The sequence below is a fragment of the Formica exsecta genome, unplaced genomic scaffold, assembly GCF_003651465.1.
Source record: "Formica exsecta isolate Colony F162 unplaced genomic scaffold, ASM365146v1 scaffold74, whole genome shotgun sequence".
Classification (NCBI taxonomy): domain Eukaryota; kingdom Metazoa; phylum Arthropoda; class Insecta; order Hymenoptera; family Formicidae; genus Formica; species Formica exsecta.
Genome location: NW_021853506.1, coordinates 58,390 through 80,358, shown reverse-complemented (window position 1 = coordinate 80,358; position 21,969 = coordinate 58,390). Strand labels below are relative to the sequence as shown.

The following is a 21,969-nucleotide window of genomic DNA, read 5'->3' as shown; positions in this document are numbered from 1 at the left end:
ATGTATTTTATTAAATATATATGTACCGATCGCAGATATATTTTTTGTGTTCTTTTTTGCTCAATTGCGAGCTTACGAGGCGGCATAGATTCTTGATCCACGCGAAATGTCCAACGTTGTTGTCTTCAATGTACAACAGGTTGACGTGTTTGTCTCTTGAATGAGATATCGTTGGCAAGTTCGAATTTTTTAATTTGATTCACAGTCACTGGAAACTCAATGTCCTGGAGATTCAGTACTGTCGTATAATGCGGATACGAAGATACTCGATAAACATAACATTTAGCTGGATGTAGAGCGGCGACCACAGACCATGCGAAACACGCATTGTCATTAGATTGCACGTTGATCACCGCTCTCTTCATTATTATCGCCCGCGGTAATTTTATGTGACATCCCGCGCGCTTAGGATTATATTTATTTATATTTACGATTAAATCGAGTATTCGTGACAATGCCCACCCGCTGTCGCGTTCCTGAAATTCTTCGAGCGATGCTAGAGTGGGCTCGACAACGCTCCGCTCGTACCATTCCCGTAAATCGGATGTGCGAAAGAGTTCATAGTTTCTCGTATTGATACTTTTATTTGCGCGTTTATCACCCGTCACAAATTCACCATTGAACACTGTATTAATTTTTACATTAAAGTGTTTTTTCAGCACAGTTTGCACATGTTCAAGCACAATGTCTTTGGCATCCTCGAAAAATTGACGAGGCTCGATGTAATTATGATTTATAACCGCACCAGTCAATATGCGGCTCTCGAACGCTGTATCGATCTCTCGCCAAATCAATCCGTGTTGTCGCGTGCTGCATCCTGCACCCGCGTGTACAAAACGCCTGCGTAACGAGTTCTCAATCCCTCGAGTCGCGCAATTCGGGCAATTAGCGATTGTCGAATCCCGATCAATAATCGTGGACGTTTGATTCGACTTTGCTCTTCCAACGATTAGATATCGAAAGTTTTTAGTGCAATTTAATCATGAGGATTATCCTTATATTTCACGATTTTGTCATGTTTTGACACGCGCGTTTGAATTCTGATATCTAGGATGATGTCATCGCGAAGCAGCCGCACATCGGCGCTTGAAAATTTTATATTACATTGAATTTTTTGTGTATTCCGCTAAATCTCCAGCTGGGGGTGATGTCATCGCGAAGTCGGTCCCCCTCCCCCTCTCCGCGGACCCCTCGCCTGCCAATTTCGTGCGGGTCCCCCTCCCCCTTTCCGCGGACCCCTCGCCTACCGATTATGTTAGGTTAGCGGGTTTCTTGCCTATCGGTTAGGACGCGGTCCCCCTCCCCCCTCTCCGCGGAACCCTCGCCCATCGGTTAGGAGGCGGTCCCCTTCCCCCCTCTCCGCGGACCCCTCGCCTACCAGTTAGGACGCAATTCCCCCGCGTGACGTCATACCCCCGCGCCGGTTTCCCCTCGCTCCTCACCCCCCCCTCAGAGGTCCTGCGTTAGAACCGGCCTTTTACTACTCTACTATCCGTTGGAGGACAAGGAGATTTTAGAAAATACTCGATGGCAGATTATTTTCAATATTCGTTTAATTTTGAATAATAGGAGCGAGCGACGGCACGTATTTCGCGATTCCGACGGAAATCTTCAAAATGTCCTGTTACTGACTGCCTTCGACGCGTTTCGGAAATCTTGCAGAGCTTCTTGCTAGAGGCTCTCGCGAGAACGGATATCTTGCACGCGGACGCCGGATGGTGCTTGGCGCGAGGCAGGGGACATTCGCGGAACGGTTAACGAGCGTCGACTCTCGGACTCCACACTCTTAACAATCACAAGCTCACTAAGTATAGAGCAGGTAATAATACAGACAATGAGGCGTCTTTCGCACTAAGTTCGATGCTCGATCGCATGCGAGAATGTCGGTTGAGAATTTTGGTTCGATAACTGTTCGATAGTGGTTCAATAGCTGTTCATTAATGGTTTGCATGTTATAATATTCCGTTATTCATATTGAAAAGACTTTAACTGGATAGTTGTCTGTGAAAATATGCTATCTCTTTTGTTTTCTTAATAAATGTAGAGAGTAAGCGTTTTTCTAAAGGCATACATCCCCTACTCTCTTCTATCGAGATGGTGTCTATCCCGTTGTGTCCGTCATAAAATTTCGAGCAGTTCGCACAAGTGGGATAAACACGTGAAGTATAAGAAATGACGCAACAAATAGTCAATATATCATAATGGGTGACACAATTTTGTAATAAAATATTAGATGTTGTAAGAGCTGACATTTTTTCGATGCGAGTAAGTAGTGTTTCGCGGTGTGCATGTTGTGAAAAAAAATGTATATAATACATTATGTATTATAATTTACGTTACATTATAGTTCCTCAACGATATCCAAATTAAAGGTTCATGAATATCGCCCATAGGCGCTGGATGCGCATGGTACGGCGCAATAAAAATGTTAGTTCGACAATTTGTAGATTGAAACAGAAGAGGCCCGCGATTATGATCGCAATTACGCGGGCTTCTATGAGGATATACATATTTCGCCTTCGAAAGCTCTTCGGGCTCGAACCTTACGATGATTACAGCGATTTTTTCGATGATGAAGATTGGGAGCAAGAAGAGCTGGGAGAGCTTCCAAATAAGAAGCATAGAACTAACTATAAGTATCTGATTTTTAAATGTATAATACATAAAAATTTACTAATAAAATTCGTTTTTCTGTTCTAAAAGCAGCAGCATATTATTAGTAGCAATAGTAGTATTTTTATATTTTATTTTATTTTATATTATATTATATCTTGTAGTGTAATAGTTTTTAAGTTGTATATATATACAGAGTGTCTCACAACCTCTGTACAATACTTTAATAGTGTATTCTAGAGATAAAATAGAGTCAAAAATTCGAATATAAAAATTTTAAGGCTGCAATAGTTTTTGTGTTATAAGCGATCAAAGTTTATCAATGATATCGCGTTGAACTCGCGCGCTCAGTTCCGTAACTACACATATATGCGTACTGATCTGTCATCTGTTATTGATTTTACAAATCAGTTTTTTGTTTTGATCGAGCGGAGAAGTTTTGTAGAAATAAATTTATTTATTTCATCTATCAGCAATAACAGACGACAGATCAGTACGTGTGTAAATGAATAGTTACGAGCCTGAGGGCGCAAATTCTACGCAATATTATTGGCAAACTTTGATCACTTATAACTCAAAAACTATTGTAGCCTCAATATTTTTATATTAAAATTTTTTACTCCATTTTCCCTCTAGAATACGTTATTAAAATATTGTACGGAGGTTGTGAGTCACCCTGTATATATATATATATATATATATATGTATATATATATATATATATATATTTCATATTTTATATCATATATTATATCTATTAATTATCTTTTATTTTACACAAACATACACACACACACGCACACAATAAATGAATAAAAATTGTATTTATTATTTTTAGAAATATTATTTATTTCATAAGTCCTTCCTTCATCCGCTCTCCCTTCCCGCGGACTCCTACGCTGCTACGATTGCTGCCTATCTTTTTCCAATTCATGAACGAGTGAGTTTCAATTGTGCACATTACCGATCGGACACGACAATATTTCCCAATCGGACACAGACCCAATCGGACACAGGCTCGATCGGACACAGTCCCGATCGGACACAGGCTCGATCGGACACAGACCCGGTTGGACACAGTTCCGATCGGACACATACTGTTGCAATCGGACACAGTCCCAATCGGACACAGACTCGATCGGACACAGACCCAATCGGACACAATTCCGATCGGACACATATGATTGCAATCGGACATAGGCCCGATCGGACACAGGTCCGATCGGACACAGTCCCGATCGGACACAGGCCCGATCGGACACAGGCCCGATCGGACACAGATCCGATCGGACACAGGCCCGATCGGACACAGGCTCAATCGGACACAGACCCGATTGGACACAGTTCCGATCGGACACAGTCCCCATCGCGAAGCTAGGTCCTAGATCGGGTCTGTGTCCGATCGGGAAATATAGTCGTGTCCGATCAGTAATGTGCGCAATCGGGACGATCCCCTCATGAACGCCATACCTCGCGCTATCCTTCTCCCATGCAAACGCGGTACATCGCGCTATCCTTCTCCCATACCCGTACTTCGCGCTGTCTTTTTCCTACTTGCAAACGCCTCGCGCTATCCCTCCTCCATACCCTTGCGAACACTATTTTCTTCCAGACCTATCGCCTTGCGAACGCCGTACTTCGCGCCATTCTTTTCCTACTCGCAACCGCCGTACCTTGCGCTATCTCTCTCATACCACTACGCGAGCACTGTACTCTAGCGCTATTCTTTCCTATTCGCAAATGCCTCGGAGAAAATCCAACACATATCAGCTCAATGCCGAATCTCCAATACATAATAGAATTAGTTATGCAGGTGTTACAGCAATCATCCTCTATTGTCAACTGCAAACATGCTCCGTCGAAACGCATATGATATGCATGAAATATTGAGAAACGGCAACGGCTTCTTCAACATTTGGCAACGTACAAAATGTATCGAGAAATTTATTCCCACTTTTTCAGGAAAAGAAGAAGAAAATGTTATTAGATGGCTTGAAAAAGTGGCTAATATCGCGCGGATCAATTACCCACCGTCTTACGAACGCTATCCTTGTCGCACCGATTTATGAATGATATTCTTCTCACACAGTCTCGCGGACGCCTCGCAGACGCCTCGCGATATCTCTCTTACACCTACTCGCGGATGCGTGCGTTCCCTCTTCCTCGCGGACCCCTCGCCTACCGGTTATGTCGCGGTTCTCCCGCGTGTAGATGTTACTAGTACTGTGCGCTGTAAAAAACATTTAAAAAATTGCGCTTTACAAAATGTATTTAAAATATTCAATTGGTGGACGAATTATCATAAAGATTCATCCAAACATTATTTAGAATAAACTATTATTAAAATAAATTTTTATTCTCCTTTATTCTTCCTTTTCTTCTTTCTTATCCCAATATGCGAGTATTAAATTTCAGTACATGATGTTAGATAACAGCGTCAGCCATTTAATTAAAATATAAATGTTACATGTTTATAGACATACAATTTTTAAAATATTTATTTTATTGGTATATAAGTAATTAATTTGCCGTTTCATGTAGTTGATATTGTTTCGATAGTTGTTCAATAGCTGTTCAATAGCTGTTCGATAGCCGTTCAATAGCTGTTTGATAGCTGTTCGATGGCCGTTCAATAGCTGTTCAAAGTGGTTCGATGTCTGTTCGATAGCCGTTTGATAGCCGTTCGATAGCTGTTCGATAGCTGTTCAAAGCTGTTTGATAGTTATTCGATAACTGTTCAAAGCTGTTCGATAGCTGTTCGATAATGGTTTACATATTATGATAATTTGTTATTCATATTTAACAGACTTGTGGACAGTTGTCTGAGGAAACATGCTAATTTTTGTTTTCTTATCAAGTGCAGAAGGTAAGCGTTCTTTGTAAGTGATACATCCCCTACTCTAAAATGTTTAAATGAGATGATATCTATCCTGTTGTGTCCGCCATAAAGAGTCTGACAGTCTTCAAGTACAGTTTTTGAGAGACGTGAAGTGAAAAAAGCATAAAAATGGCTCAAGAGATGATTGATATGTCGCGGCGAGCAACCAAATTTTATCAAAGAATATTAGATGCTGCAAAGACTGCATTTTTACCATGGGTATGTAATTTTTGTGGCGTACATCTTTTGTACAAATCGTGTATTATATTTTTTACATTATATTTACAGTGCCTCATCAATGTCCGCATAGACGGATTTGTAAATATACGGCATCGACAGGGGGTGCGTATGTTGCGGCGGAACGCACAAGAAGATCTTGTAGAGTTATGGGGTGACACCCGAGAGGCCCGCGAGTGGGCGGACATATTTCCGCTTAATATCTTTTGCCTTCGAAAGCTTTTTGGGTTCGAACCCTACGATGATTACAGCGATTATTTCGGTGATAAAGATTGGGAGCTGGAAGAGCTAAAAAAACCTCCTAACAAGAAGCATAGAATTAACTGTAAATATCTTCTTTTTAAAATTTTAGTACGTTCAAATTAAATTTGTTCGATCTCGGCGAGATCGCCCGAAACTGAAAGAGACGCTCAGAGATGAGCGAGAAGCGGTGTGTAATCGACCGAACGCGGAAACTCGCATTCTGCCGATGTGAATAACAAGTTTTTCAGTATCGAACGTTCTCGAACCAGGTATTTGTCACGGTTTTTCACTCTAAGAATGCGATTACGCACCGAGCGGGTGACCGCGACACTGTTTGTTCTCGCTCGTGTTTTATTTTCTGAGGCACTCGTTTTAATATAACGGCGAAATTTAGAAACGAAATTTTTATGATTCAATCTTGAACAAAATTAATATACTAATAATAATTGTTTTTTGTTTTAGAAGCGTCCACATTATTATATTTTTACATATCATCTTACTATTTTTACATATCATCTTACTATTTTTATATTATATTTTTATATTATAATTTTATACTTTATATATTTTTATATTACACACACACACATACACACACACAAATTATTGAATAAACATTATTATTATTATTATTATTATTAAAAGAGTGTCAATTATTTCTGCGCCTCCACCATATTACCTTACGCTATCCTTTTTCTACTCGCAAGCACCCATGCGCTGTTTGTCACAGTTTTTCATTCTAAGAATGCGATCACGCACCGAGCGGGTGACCGCGACGCTGTTTGTTCTCGCTCGTGTTTTATTTTCTGAGGCACTCGTTTTAATATAACGGCGAAATTTAGAAACGAAATTTTTATGATTCAATCTTGAACAAAATTAATATACTAATAATAATTGTTTTTTGTTTTAGAAGCGTCCACATTATTATATTTTTACATATCATCTTACTATTTTTACATATCATCTTACTATTTTTATATTATATTTTTATATTATAATTTTATACTTTATATATTTTTATATTACACACACACACATACACACACACAAATTATTGAATAAACATTATTATTATTATTATTATTATTAAAAGAGTGTCAATTATTTCTGCGCCTCCACCATATTACCTTACGCTATCCTTTTTCTACTCGCAAGCACCCATGCGCTATCCCTCTCATACCCGTACGCTATCCTTGTCGCATAGCATAGCAAACGCCTCGCGCTATCTCTCTCCAACGTGCATGCGAAGCTGTTCGATAGCTGTTTAAAGGCTGTTCGATAGCTGTTCAAAGCTGTTCGATAGCTATTTGATAGCTGTTCGATAGCTGTTCGATAGTGATTCGTGCATGCGAAAGCCATCCTTCTCCCACGTGTATGCGAACGCTTCGCGCTATCCTTCTCATACTTGTGTGCTATCTTTTTCCTACTCGTGGATACCTCGCGCTATCTCTCTCCCACGTGCATGCAAACGCCTCGCGCAATCTTTTTCCCACGTCTATGCTAACGCCTCGTCTATCCTTGTCTTACGCTCGTACGACCGCTTCGCGCTATCCTTCTCCCATGCCCATAGAATATCATTAGCGCTATTAATATTCATAAAAGTGTCAATTATTTCTGCACCTTCTTTTTTTCTCTTCCTACTCGTGCATGCGAGCGCTATCCCTCTCCCACACATTGCGAACGCCTCGCGTTATCCTTCTCGCACCGCCTTGCGAACGCCGTATCTCGCATCATCCACGTGCATGCAGATTATTAGCGCTATCCTTTTCCAACGTGCATGCAAAAGCAAACCTTGTCTTACACTCATATGGACGTGTCACGCCCATAGAATATCATTAGCGCTATCCCTCTCCCATACATTGCGCACGCCTCGCGCTATCTCTCTCTCTCTCTCTCTCTCTCTCTCTCTCTCTCTCTCTCATACCTGTGCGCTATCTCTCTCCAACGCGCATGCAATATCTTCGCGCTATCCCTCTCCCACACATAGTGGACGCCTTGCGCTCTCTCTCACATCTACTCGCGGACGCGTGCGTTCCCTCTTCCCCGCGGACCCCTCGCATATCGGTTTCGCCGCGGTCCCCCTCTTCCCCGCGGACCCCTCGCCTACAGGTTTCGCCGCGGTCCCCCTCTTCCCCGCGAACCCCTCGCCTACAGGTTTTGCCGCGGTCCCTCTCTTCCCCGCGGACCTCTCGCCTACAGGTTTTGCCGCGGTCCCCCTCTTCCCCGCGGACCCCTCGCCTACCGGTTTCGGCGCGGCCCCCCCCCCGCGTGACGTTGTACCCCCCGCGCCGGTTTCCCTTTGCACCTTACTTCCCCTCTCAGAGGACCATGGCTTAGAACTCTCATAGCTATACTACTGGAAACCATGCCGGTCTCCTTGAGATAAATAAAAAATAATAGATACCCCTTACAGTAGAATTTTCCGACGGAAGAACAAGGAGATAATAAGAACTTTTTAATGAAATATTTAATAAACGCAGCTGCAATAACATTGATAATAATTTTCTAACGGACAAGTACAACGATAAAATCTCCTTGACGAAATATTTTAGAAACACAGCTGCATCAACGTCGACAAAAATAATTATAAAGAAGTAAGACCCTTTTCATAGTCCCTTTAATCAGTCTCGTGTGCGTGAATAATATATAAAGAGTAAAAGTCGTAATCAGAAAGAAGAAGTAATCAGTTCAAAATCACTGTCCTCGTCTTGGTGTCATCTCCAAAGCAACCCGGCAGCCGCACAGCAATACCGCAACACATCCAAGCGAAAAGCGTCAAGTTTTACCAGCAATCTCAATCTACCACTACTCGATCGCAATTCATCAGTAAAAGTAAGTCTCCAATTATTCAGTTTTAATTATATTATAAATCCCCGCAATAAATAACGTTTTCTACTGCTTCCGTAGTGAGAACCAGGGAAAAATTTACAACTTGCGACCCACCGCAATAAAGCGAGTCCATTCCGGGAGTCGGAAGACTCAAACTTCTGCATATTCATCCGTAACTACTAGTAGTAATGATTACCTATTAAGCATACACATAGAAACAGCCATTGAACATACAACTCTTCCTCTTTCCCCCTATCACTTCTCCTCCAGCTACTCTCCGATATATCCTTCTAAATCCCCTTCTCTTGAACCGCCGCTTTCCCCCAATTATTATTCTCTTTATCCACGATCGTCCTTGGCAATTCATCCCCTCCTTCTCCCCTTCCCGAATTAGACGAGTTCGAGAAGGCATTGCAGGATTCCTGCAAACTCCCTGATTTGGAGACCGAATCCTCCTATCAATCTTCACCTCCTCCTTTTTCCCCTCTCGAATCAGACGAGTTCGAGAGAGCATTGGAAGAGTTTTGTAATGAACTCCCTGATTTCGATGACGAATTATCCTATCAATTCTAGACTCATGACCTAAACTCCTAGTATTCCTTCATACTTTCACTCACACAAATCTTATTTTTTTTTACATATGTACTTTTGTAATAACCAGTCAGAAGTTCAATGTTAACAATAAAATCTTGCCTCATCATTGTAACTGATGTCCTTCGTATGAATGTAACACCCGCGAACAAATAACCATTCACACACACATCCACACAAATTAAGATAACCTTTTTCCGATATAAAAAATTTATGTATACCAACGTAATTTAATTTATTATGAATAAATTTGTATTTTTAATTTAAATCAAATTTTTATTAACCCCTCTCATTCCCAGTCCGAAGATCGCATTTGGTCCCATCCCGTCTAAAAGAGATTAAATTCTCTTACCAAAAAGGGACCGCCAAGCGAACTTCCGAAAAACAGTGTAATAGCGACTCGAACGGTCGTTTACCTAATTTTCGGACCGTCAAGTTCGTTCGACCCGATTCTAACGCCTCGAGACGTTTGACTTCGTGATCATAAAGATAGTGGTTGCGCCCTTCCATTGACTCATCCTTCCTCGAGTCTGGACGTAACACTGTATCCTGACAAGATAGATATTTATTGATTTTATAAGCTTGTTTTTCTCAACTGCAGCTCGCAGTTATATATTGAAATATAAAAAACTATAGTTAGATTTAATGTTCAGGACAGGAAGCTCATAATATTGATAAATTAAAATTCATGATTAAAATAGGTATACATTTATTTCAGTCAATCCTATAATTAAAAGGTCGAAAGTCAGCTTCCGCGAGGATGCCAAAAAACGATGGGAGACTACGTATACGTAATCCGAATCGCTTTCAGATTTGCTTGGCCCCCTGTCACACATCGAGCTCGGGCGTGCAACACGAGAACACTTACAAGGATTCTTTCGCGAAGCATTGTTACGTCTCACAGCCGTTGAATTCTCAGCGACATCGACACAATTTTAATTCATTAAATAATAACGGCGACAGTCCTGTCGTTGTCGTTATTTCTTCTTCTATAGTAATGTTATTTACCCATCTTTTTCCCGAATATCATACCTTATATTGTCCATTAAATGAATCCTATATTGACCTCTCTTCCTATATTAATTCTATTTACATCGAAACTATGTTAACGTTTTATTCTCGATCATTATCCCTGTTTTAAGATACAATAATTTAACCTTTAAACTTTTAAAAAGAAGATTTAAGGCCGCGCACAAGCATAAATTTGAAGCGCCATAAATCCGCGTATGTTGCATTCAATCCGGGATATTTTTTCTTCATGTATTCCAAGATTTCATTTCTAATGGTGTCTTGAATTGGATCGTCCTATTACAAAAATACGTTATTTGTTACAATTTTTCGTGATGGCGGATTTGTATGTTTGGCCTGTTTACATACATCGGCCACATTGTAATCCGCTGCCGCATAGTGGCAGGAAATGGCCCGTCTGGTTCTCTTGGATTTGTTGACGCCGGATCCGTGAATGAGCAACGGATGGAAGAATACTGTGTCGCCCGATTGCATCTCGAGATTCACCCATCGGTTGATTGAAGGCAAATCCTTTATAACAGAAAAGAGAGAAAACATTTAATGAAACGATAAAATTAATATTAAGAAGATGGATAAAAGAAGATATCTTACCTGTATTCCGTAAAAAAACTTATTTATCGTGCCATCCGAATTTAAAGGATAACTATGTTGGTACAGGCGCTCCATGGTGTGTGTTCCAGGTGCTACATAAAGACATCCATTTTCGGTATCACATGGTTCCATGGCTGTCCACGCGGCCACTATATGATCGGCGGGACGTATCGGTAAATAGTACAGGTCTTGGTGCGGCGGATGTCTGCAGAAGCGTATTACGTTACTTATTTTATCAGCTTGATATGAGAAGTATGCTGCTATTAATATTAACTTCAAGGCTTTTCATACGATCACCTTGAACTACCAAATCCAATGTCGGGCGGCTTCGCGATGAGCATACTATGTATCGCTAAAATGTTTGGTTCCGTAAAGCATTCGACTATGTCGAGGATTTTCTTGTGCTCGAAATAATGACGGAATATCGGATCCCGATTTACGTCCTGTATTCTATTTACTGATTTCCTGTCCTTTACATCATACATCATTGTGATTCCGTTTCGTGAAACTTTGCCTTCGATAATATCATCAAATCTGAGAAGAGCAAGTGAAAGAGACAGAATTTCAATACACAATTTCTGACGTATGTAGTCTTTAAAATAGATCTCTTACGATTCTTTTTCGATAAACTAATATATCTAGATACACATATTGTTTCCCGAGTTAACGTTGCACCGACGTGATCGATATCAAAGAAAACTCATATTTGCAATTTATTATATACTGGCATTTCAGAGATATCCTGTTTGAATATTCAGATATCAGTCATCTGTGATATCATAGTCGGTTTGCGATATTTCCGTGAGCGTTAATATATCGTTAGCAAATTTACCGAAACATCGGGAATGTTTTAGTAACATTGGATTATCAAGCTATATATTCATTGCCGTAGTCGTCCACAAATTATTTTGAATTAATGTTTTGGTAGCAATTACAAATATTTTCGCTTTGAAAACTTTTTTAATATCTACATATACCTACCCAGAGAGAAACGTGAAGTCGAATAGATGTATAGTCGATATCTATTCGACACGTCTAAAAAACGTTTTTGAGTTTTTTCGGGTGTTATGGCTTCCAACTGTCACGAGCTGTTTTTCAGTGCTGCTCAAAATTCTGTTAGGGTTCAGTATGGAGATATCGACGGGGCGTATCCCGTTTAGACACGGAACGTTTGGACACCGTACGATTGGACACGCACACTGCACGATTGGACACCGCACGATTGGACACCGCACTATTGGTCACTGCACGATTGGACACAGCACGATTGGACACACACACTGCACGATTGGACACCGCACGATTAGACACGCACACTGCACGATTGGACGCCGCACGATTGGACACCGCACTGTTGGTCACTGCACGATTGGACACAGCACGATTGGACACAGCACGATTGGACACGCACACTGCACCATTGGACATCGTACGATTGGACACCGTATTATTGGATACCGCACGATTGGACGCCGCACGATTAGACACCACACGATTGGACACCGCACGATTTTGATACCGCACAAGAGTGAGTCCCGATTGCGCACATTACCGATCGGACACGACAATATTTCCCGATTGGACACAGACTCGATCGAACACATGTCCGATCGGACACAGTCCCGATTGGACATAAATCTTGTTGGAAATATTTAGTTTCAGGGTAATTATTTGGAACAGTGCTGGGATTTACTTGCACATTTCGGCCCGATTCCGTGGCTCACGCCTATTGCCCCCCACTCACCGCTCGTGCGTTAGCAACGAGTCGCCAGATACGCGTAACTAAGGAGCGCGACGCTTCGTCTCAGGAGCGTTCAGATGTAAGAATAGGCGACTCGTTGCTAACGTACGAGCGGTGAGTGGGGGGCAATAGGCGTGAGCCACGGAATCGGGCCGAAATGTGCAAATAAATCCCAGCACTGATTTGGAATAAGGTCTTTTCTGAATTTTGACAAATATGATTGGATTTCTCGGTCAGCATATATTTTACAAAGCAAAGGGAAGTCCACCCCACAATTGTTGTGTGGATGGGAAAGTGTATGCGTGGACGCAGTGGGTTCCCCCCCCCCCTATGGGAGGGCTCTACTTCCGGAAGATATAACCTAACCCCAAACTAAATTTTAACTTTAATTTAGAAATAGGACCAAATTTCGGCGCCCGCGCTTGTTCGCAAGGTCGAGTTGCTGGGTCTTCCAGATTTAGTGGTCGATCGTGACGTTGTTTTTGTGCTCGAAGTGCCTGTGGACGCGCCGCTGCCCTATATTAATCGGGGTTGCGGGCTTGAGTTCCGGTAGGATCCGGCGCCTCGTTTCGTGGGTCGTGGTCAATTTCTCAACTGAGCCTCGTCCTATGAGTCGTGGTCGTTCGCTTCTCCTGCAGGCTCTTCTGCGGCAGTGGGAACAGGGTCGTGGTGCTGGACGTGGACGTGGAGGACTTAAGGTAGGAATTTTTTATTTCTGTTTCTCTTATTTATCCTATTTTTTATTTTATTTGCACATTTTTCCTTTTCTTTTTCTTCTTCCTCTTACTTTTTAATTTTTAATAATTGGTTTCAATCTACTTGCTGTGAGGCGCGTAATTTTTCTTTCAATTCCTGTGCGTAATCATCGTATGTATACGTGGGCTTAGGCGGTTGCGACAATGTCGTCGGTAATGTTGCTCGGTGCCTGTAAATTAGTTTGAAGGGTGTGAACCTTGTCGCCGTATGCGGTGTCGTATTATACGTAAACATCGCGTAGGGAATCTATTCGTCCTAATTTGATCGGCGTTTATATAATATCGGAGATATTCGGCTAGAGTCCGGTGAGATCTAGCGCTCCGTTGCTTTCCAGATGATACGCGGTTGTTTGAATCTTTTCGATTTTTAATTGTTTGCAAGTGTTTTAAATATTTCACTTAAAAAATTTGTTCCTTGATCCGTTAATATTTTTTCTGGGATACCGTGCTCGAAAATTATTTTTGTCGCAAATTCTTTTGCAATTGTCGTGGCTTCTTGGTGCGGCATCGGAAATGCTTTACTAAATTTTGTTAAATTATCTTGGAAGGTTAAAATATATTTATTTCCGTTATTCGTAACAGTTAGTGGACTATGATATCTAAAGCACATTTCTCAAAAGGCTTATCGGTAGTATCCGTTATTATTAGCGATGCTTTAATTTTTCGCGATAATTTGTTTTCCTGACAAAATTCGCATTTTGTTATATAATCTTCGACATCTTTTGTCAATTCTCGCCAATTGTGCATTACGCGAATTCGATTAATCGTGCGCTCTTTTCCTTGATGTCCTCCCACAGGTGCATCGTGATATTCGCATAGAATACGTCGCTTCTCGTCTTCCCTATATTCTCGCGTTATCTTTGTGTCGTTGCTCTCATCCTCCTCGACTTTATTGATATCCGTCACATGTCGACTTAGCGCGTCAGCGTTTCTGTTCGCTGTCCCGGCCTTGTGTATGATCTCGTAGTCGTATTCTTCTAATTGCAATCTCCATCTAATTAATCGAAATCCAGGGTCGGTTACATTGAATAACCATACGAGCGACTTATGATCTGTGACTATCGTAAATTTTGTCCCGTATAAGTACGGTCGAAAATGTTTAACGGCCCATACTATTGCTAATAGTTCTTTTCCGGTCGTGTTATAATCTTGTTCACCTTTTGATAATATTCGATATTTGGCATATGCTATCGGTTGATCTTGGTCTATCTGTCCTTACGATAATATCGCTCCGATTGCATAGTGTTCGGGAGTCGACCTCGACAAGATCGCCCGAGAAGTTAGATACGCTCTGACTTGAGCGAGAAACGTGTGTAGCGCGAATCCGTAGATCCGCTGGAGGAAAGGGTTGAGATGAGAAACTCACGTAAATGTAAATTTGATGAAAGCTTTATTAAAATACACTGGGAGCGAGCCACGATGCGTATTTCGCAATAAAGATCGGAAATCTTCGTATATGTCCTTTTTGTTATTGCAAATCTTGCACGCGGACGCCGGAGATCTTGATCGCGAGGCAGAGGACATTCGCGATACGGTTAACTCGATCGTCGGCTCTCGCACTCCCCACTTTCACACGTTCACAATATTGTAGCACTAAATAATTAAAGAATGCTATTTGAGATGTGAACCAAATTGACCGCCGCGAGAATATGAACGCGATCGGATGCGAGATAATTTGGAACGATTTTGAGACAAGTAAGTCTACTGAGTACGCGACACGAGCGAGAATAAGCGAAATGCAAATGAGAAAGATCGATGAATTTTGACCGGCTCGAATCGTTGTCGCAGGCAGACTAAATCGACCGACCGCGGAAGCTCGCGCTCTGCCGATGGAAATAACAAGGGTTTTTCGACGTTGAACCTTCGAGAACTTGCTGTTTGTCACAGTTTTTCATCTCTAGGATCACGCGCCGTTCGGCTGATCGCGACGATGTTTATCCTCGCTCGTGTTTTGGTTTCGACTGTTACCGTTAGACTTTATCGGCGAAATATGCCGTTAAAATCGATCGATTGAATTTAATGGTTCAATCTTGAACACATAGTCTGATGCAACGGTTGTTACGATGAATTCTTTTTCAAAATCTGGGTATTTTAATAATGGTGCCGTCGTTAATTTTTCTTTAAGCATTTCAAATGCTTGTTGTTGTTCCTGTGTCCACCCGAATTTATTTTTCTTTTTTGTTATCTTCGTTTCGCAATTATCGAGAAGTTCTCAATAAATTTTCTGTAATATCCGGCTAATCCTATAAAAGCTTGAATATAATATTTTATTTTCTTAGGTGTCGGAAAATTTCTTACGGCTTCCAATTTAGATGGATCCGGCGATATTCCGTTTTCCATAATTATGTGACCTAAATATGTCACTTCTTTTCGCAGAAATTTGCATTTGTCCGGCTGTAACTTCAGATTGTTTTCTCGCAATCTTCGTAGGACTTCGATGAGTCTCTTGTTATGATCTTGTAAGCTGGCTCCGTAGATTACGATGTCATCTAAATATACTAGGCATTTTATTCTTTGTATGCCTATCAGTATTAAATTTATTAGCCTTTGAAATGTGGCTGGCGCATTTTTTAATCCGAAGGGCATTCTATTGTACTCGTAATGCCCGTGAAGTGTAGAAAAAGCAGTTTTGCATTTGTCGCCTTCTTCCATCGGAATTTGGTGGTATCCGGATGCTAAATACAGGGTTGTAAAGTATTTGGCGTTTCCAAGCTGATCTAATATATCCGTTATATTCGGTAAGGGAAATGAATCTCCTATAGTTAGATCATCTAATTTTTTGAGATCTATGACTACTCGTAATTTCGGTTTTCCTGACGCATCGGCTTTCTTAGGGACTACCAATAACGGTGCGTTCCATTGGCTCGTGCTTGGTCGGATTATTTCATTTTTTAACATTTCTCGGATTTGTCAATTTACTTCCTCTTTATGCTTCTCCGGCAGGCGGTAAGGCTGTACGTTGATCGGTGAGCTATCTGCTTGCGTTGCAATCTTATGCGCGACGGTATCTGTACACGTCAGTGGTTCTCCTTCCAGATGCATCACATCGCTAAAATCTTTGCAGATTTCAATTATCATTTTCTTTTCTTCTTTATTTAAATGCTGTGTACGTAATAATCGTAATACTTTTTCACTACGCGGGATTATTTCCTCTTTATTTGGCGTTCGTATTACGTTGATTTCTTCTGTTTCACTTCGTTTGATTTCCTCTATACTTGTTCGTTTGATTGCTCTATACTTGCGGCATTAACATTTCGATTATGTTATCCGTTGTATTTAGAATGCTTGCTGCACATAGGTAATTTGTAGGTTCTACTAGACAATGACCTATAAATACTCCTGGTATTGTTTCTTTTACCTATATCACGCCTATCATGTTCTTATCAGTAGCGACCTGTATTATTGTTTCGCTACGTGGTTTTAATGTCATTTTTAGATAGGGGTAAAGCTTTAAGATATGCTGTCTTACCTTTAATTGTTTCGTTTCAATTGCAAGTGGCTTGATGTTTTCATAGGAAATCAACTCCTAGTATTCCGCCATATTCTATCGGAAAGTCATCTTTAACAACGTACATAGTGTGCTTGATTCAGCGCTCTTCCAGTGTTATTGTCGCATTAAACTTTCCAATTGTACATATTTTATGTCCCGTTACGTCGGTAAGCATTACTTTTTCTTCTTCTATTAACGTTTCACCTTTAAATGTTTCACTTTAATTAGTGATATTGCGGCTCCTGTATCAAATAGTAAATTTATTTTTTCGCGTTTCGCTTCTCGCATCGGTAATGTGATAAGGTCCAATCCTGTCTGTATATGCGCTGTATTTTTAAAGTGTGAAACTTGATATTCAATTGCAGGTCGGTGCGACTTTCTTTCGTTCTTCTCCTTCTCATCGCTACTTTGCGCGGAGTTAAATTTCTTTTTTCCTTGCTCGCTACTCTTGCGATTTTTATTTTCCGGTCGCGAATTATACTGTTTGGTTTGACTCGATTGGTCTCTATTGGGTCGTCCGCGTAATAGCCAACATTCTTCGCGATCGTGTCCGGATTTTTTGCAATAATTGCAATATTTATTTACCGTATTTACGCGGGGTTGTCTATCGGGTTTCGGCAATGAAAATCGGTTCGCGTATCGACTATCGCGGTCGACAATCTCGGCCGTAATGCCCGGTTTTTCCGCACTTTTGACATTGCACGTTTATTTTATTTTCCTGTTTATAGGTCGATGCAAAACTTATTTTGCTTCGCATGCCGATCGCGGACGGTCCTTTAACCTTTTCTTCCGCGCTGGCCGCTGCTATTGCTTCTTGCAACGTAGCATATCCTCGCGATCGAATATTGTTTTAATTTAGTTCTGCAATCCTATTTCGAAATTTTCTAAGGCTTGCTGTTGTATTATTTTCATTATTGCGCGTTTATTATCTACTGTATGATGACGTTCTTCCGTCATTGACTCGTATAGCTCCATAGCTAATTTGTCGGCTCTAAGTCCGTAAGTTCGCGCGCTTTCTCCTGGTTTTTGTTTTAACGTGTTGAATTCGATTTGTAGATGGGTCGTATTCTTTTTACTTGCGTAACAAACCTCTAATTCTCGTTTCAACTGTGCGAAATCTCGAATTTTACGCGTTTGAAAATCTAGCATTGCTCTGCTTTTTAATTTCGTGCATAACACTACTCCTAATAGCGTTACTTCATTTAACAGGTCGATGTGTTCTACTGCATATGTAGTCGCGCTTAAAAATTCTTGCAGTTTATTTGGTGATCCGTCGAATTCCGGAATCATTTTGCAAGCCTCTTTTAATGGTAAAAATTCGTGTCCTCTTTGATGTCGTACATCCTCGGGTGTGAACTCGTACGCGGTCTCGGTTCTTCCTCACGGCGGAGTTCTATGCTCGTTGTTTTGCCGGGGTTGCGACCCTCTAGTTCTTAAATCGTCTGTCTCGACATGCATACTTCTAATTTCCTCTCTCATTTCCCGCAATATTTCCTTAAGGTCGTTAGTTGTTCCGTTTGTTTCTCTTCGCGGGTTGTATTGAGCTTGCGCGTTCGCTTGTGGCGTTTCTATTTGCTTCTTCTTGTAATCGCTGAATTTCCTGATCAACATCTTCCGATGTGATGGGTTGCGATGCGGAAGTGCTTGGGTTATACATGTCTCGAGTGTGATAAATTTCGTCGGGGTTAAAAATACTCGAATTGTATGACGTTAGTGAGAATTTGCGGCGGTGTGTTAGTCTGCTAGACGCGCTTATCGATGATTCGATCTCAAAATCTAGTTCTATGTTATTCGCTATTAAACTGTTATCTAATTCGCCGAATGAAAATTCGCGTTCGATTATAACGTTTGCTCCGAGTTCTGGTTCGGACAAATTCTCGTTTGAATTTAATGCGCTTAGATTTCTTTGTACGTTATCGCGTATATTCCGGAGTGCTTCTACTGCTACTCTTGTAGGGCTTACTGCGCTATTTCTAATGGCTTTATTCGCTGGTTCGCTAAATAGCCACGATTTATTCGCTACGCTTTTTGGCTGCGCGTTTCGGTTTTCCGACATTCACGCGTTTACAAATTTTTGATTGTTTGACTTACAATAATACGATAAGCAGCATTGTCTTTCGTTCGTTGTCGGCCGTCGGACGTCGATCGTCGCGTGCCGTTGAGATAGGTCGGTGCGCCTTCTCGGGTTGCGCTTATCGTTGTCGCCTCGATGTACCGGGTGACTCGAAGTTCCTGATGGACTTCCTTTTTCCTCGGTTGTAGTTGTTGACCGTTTGACGGAGTTTTTCTTGCTGTTTCTCGTTCTGTCGATTCCACGGAATTTTTCTTTCTCGTGGTTATGGACCTTTGCCGGTGTCGATCCTGTTAGAGCTGGCATATCCCACCGTTGCCACCAATTGATGTTTTGTGCCTCTAGCCGCTAAGGAAGAGATCTTTAGGGATTTGTACGCCCAAAGGATTAGGATCCACGCTCGAAATAAGACACTCCCGGACGTTAGGTAGAAATTAGTATATTTTGCAAGATTCAGTACACTTTTCACTTATTCGCGATTATAGTGATCGGGCGCGATACGTATGGTATTTCGATACTATGCGATTGTATTACTGAGCGAGCGAGCGAGCGAGCGTCGGTGTATCTCGCGCTTATTATATATCTTAATTAATTAGGTCGTTGATTAGGGAGGAGTGTGGTGGCCCTGACCGGAGCATGTCTCGTGCTTCGCTTGTCAGTCTATCTCGTCAGTTGCTTACTCAGCTTCCGAGAACTTGACCGTGACTTCCTTCTCTTTAGTCACGTATCTTACTTTTATTTTATTAGTAATCTTTTATTCTTTCTTAATTACTTTTCCTTGGGCTATTTCCCTGATTCTAATGTTTTGCTTTAATCAGCTCTTTCTCAATCTTTTCTGTTCTACTTTACTTGTTTTATATTGTTATATTAAGGAATTGGTCGGGTTACGACAAAGCCATCACCAGCATACCGAGCGTCATCAAAACCACCACCGGCACACCGAGGGTCCTCGAAATTGCCACCAGAGAACGAAGAACGATGCTGAAATACATCGGCTTCTCACTCTCAGCACATATAATTACATCCAGCGGATCTGTAGCCGGCGCTACACACAAGTCCTTCACGGTCACAAACCGACAGGACAACGTACGCCAGGCACTCCATCCGCTACGCAACCGACTCCCCGGAGCATCTATGGGGTACACGGCCATGACAGACTTAGTGGCAAACGCTTAAGCTACACGAAAATAAGACAAACGAGAATATTGTACATATACGAATAAATCTATTCATACGATAAAACGATTCATCATTTATAGAAGATCACTCCATTACGCTATTCGTATCGCCAATTAATTAGTTACACACACTCACATATAAGCACTAAAGTGACTAGCTTTTAAAAACGCTTGAAACATTTATTCAATATACATAGATATGTAGGTGTAGATAGATATTAAAAACGTTTTCAAAGCGAAAATATTAATAATTGCTACCAAAACATTAATTCAAAATAATTTTTGTCGATGACTACGGCAATAAATATAGAATTGTATATATATATCCGTCTGGATTTTCTTTATATGTAAATTTTTCATATAGATTTAATTCCCAGCAATTAATTTTTGAAGCATTCAGAAAGAAACGTGATGATAAAAGATAAATATACCTTTTGTGGCATTCATCGATCACATCTTGCGGTATAAGGCCCGGAAATACTAAATATCCATTCTTCTCGTAGAACACCCTTTGGTTTATCGTAAGATGATTTAAGATATTTTTTGTATAGCGCAAAGATCCAAGATCCATTGTCCAATTTTTTATTCAATACGATTGACTCTATGACTTTTCTTTTCCTCACTGCAGCTATTCTGAAACATATGAAGTTTTTTTTATATAATAAAAATCGCTGTTTTATATTAGAGATACAAATTAAAAACTATTCTCTATTAAACGGAGTATTTAATATTTAAAAAAAAAGTGAAAAAAAGGCGCCAAGTGCACGCGCACAAGCGCCTTTCGCTATAAAAAAAACTTATATAAAATAGTGTTATTTTAATACAAAAACACTGTCATATTTAAACTAAAAAACTGTTTTAAAAAGCAGCGCCAAGTTTTTCTCTAATTAAAAAGTTATTTTATACTAAAAATAAATAGAAATTTAATCTTACAGACTGCATTTCACCAATGTTATTTTACTTATCTGTAACTGTCTATGATGCATGACAAATAACTATATGACAAACTATATGACACTCCTTTGACAAATGCACTCAAATATGTATTCTTGATGTGTATGTCTATATTAACTGATGTGTATGTCTATATTTCTATATCGATAACTGCTCGCAGTTATCCATAGTGGCTTTTGACAGGTATAAGTTAAATTTTCCAGAGTGCAACATTATATAGCGTAGCACTCTTTCATTTATAAAAAGGTGAAGCTGCAAAATTCTTCGTGATACTTGGATAGTTGAATCAGGTATAGAATACAAACACACACATATCTTATAATAAACATATTATAAAATACATACATCTCTTTCTTATCATAAATATAGAATATTTTTATATGTAATGCAATGTTATGTTTTGTTTTTACACATAGCATAAATTACTTTTGCAATATTTTATTTGTCTCTATAAATAAGATAAGAAAATATTCTATACATTTATGACAGGATGTTTATATTCTATTCTATATATGTTTACTATCAGATATGTGTGTATTTTATACCTGATCCAACTATCCGCAAGTATCACGAAGAATTTTGCAGTTTTACTTTTTTATAAATGAAAGCGTACGCTATATAACACTGCACTCTTGCATTGCAAATTTAACCTATACCTGTCAAAAGCAGGTATGGATACGAGCAGTAACATCACGAAGTGCCGCTAGCGCTATCTTATGTCGAAGGCTCCAACCGTACAAGATTCGCGCATGCGCATTGGGGACTTGCG

At 40.5% G+C, this 21,969-nt stretch overlaps 1 protein-coding gene across 2 annotated transcripts in view; it reads right to left on the bottom strand.

Annotated features, from left to right (window-relative positions):
* Positions 1 to 10,083: 10,083 nt before the first annotated feature.
* Positions 10,084 to 21,969, bottom strand: part of LOC115243840 (phytanoyl-CoA dioxygenase, peroxisomal-like) — a 52,627-nt gene continuing 40,741 nt past the window's right edge. The window contains exons 2-6 of one of the 2 annotated variants that reach the window (XM_029821094.1): positions 20,678 to 20,879; positions 11,309 to 11,545; positions 11,012 to 11,216; positions 10,769 to 10,930; positions 10,084 to 10,696 (exon numbers count right to left, since the gene is read on the bottom strand). In XM_029821094.1, the coding sequence (XP_029676954.1) occupies positions 10,559 to 10,696; positions 10,769 to 10,930; positions 11,012 to 11,216; positions 11,309 to 11,545; positions 20,678 to 20,817 (882 nt within the window). In that variant the 5' untranslated portion in view covers positions 20,818 to 20,879 and the 3' untranslated portion in view covers positions 10,084 to 10,558. The remainder of the gene's footprint in view (positions 10,697 to 10,768; positions 10,931 to 11,011; positions 11,217 to 11,308; positions 11,546 to 20,677; positions 20,880 to 21,969) is intronic. The other variant, XM_029821095.1, reaches the window with a different exon arrangement.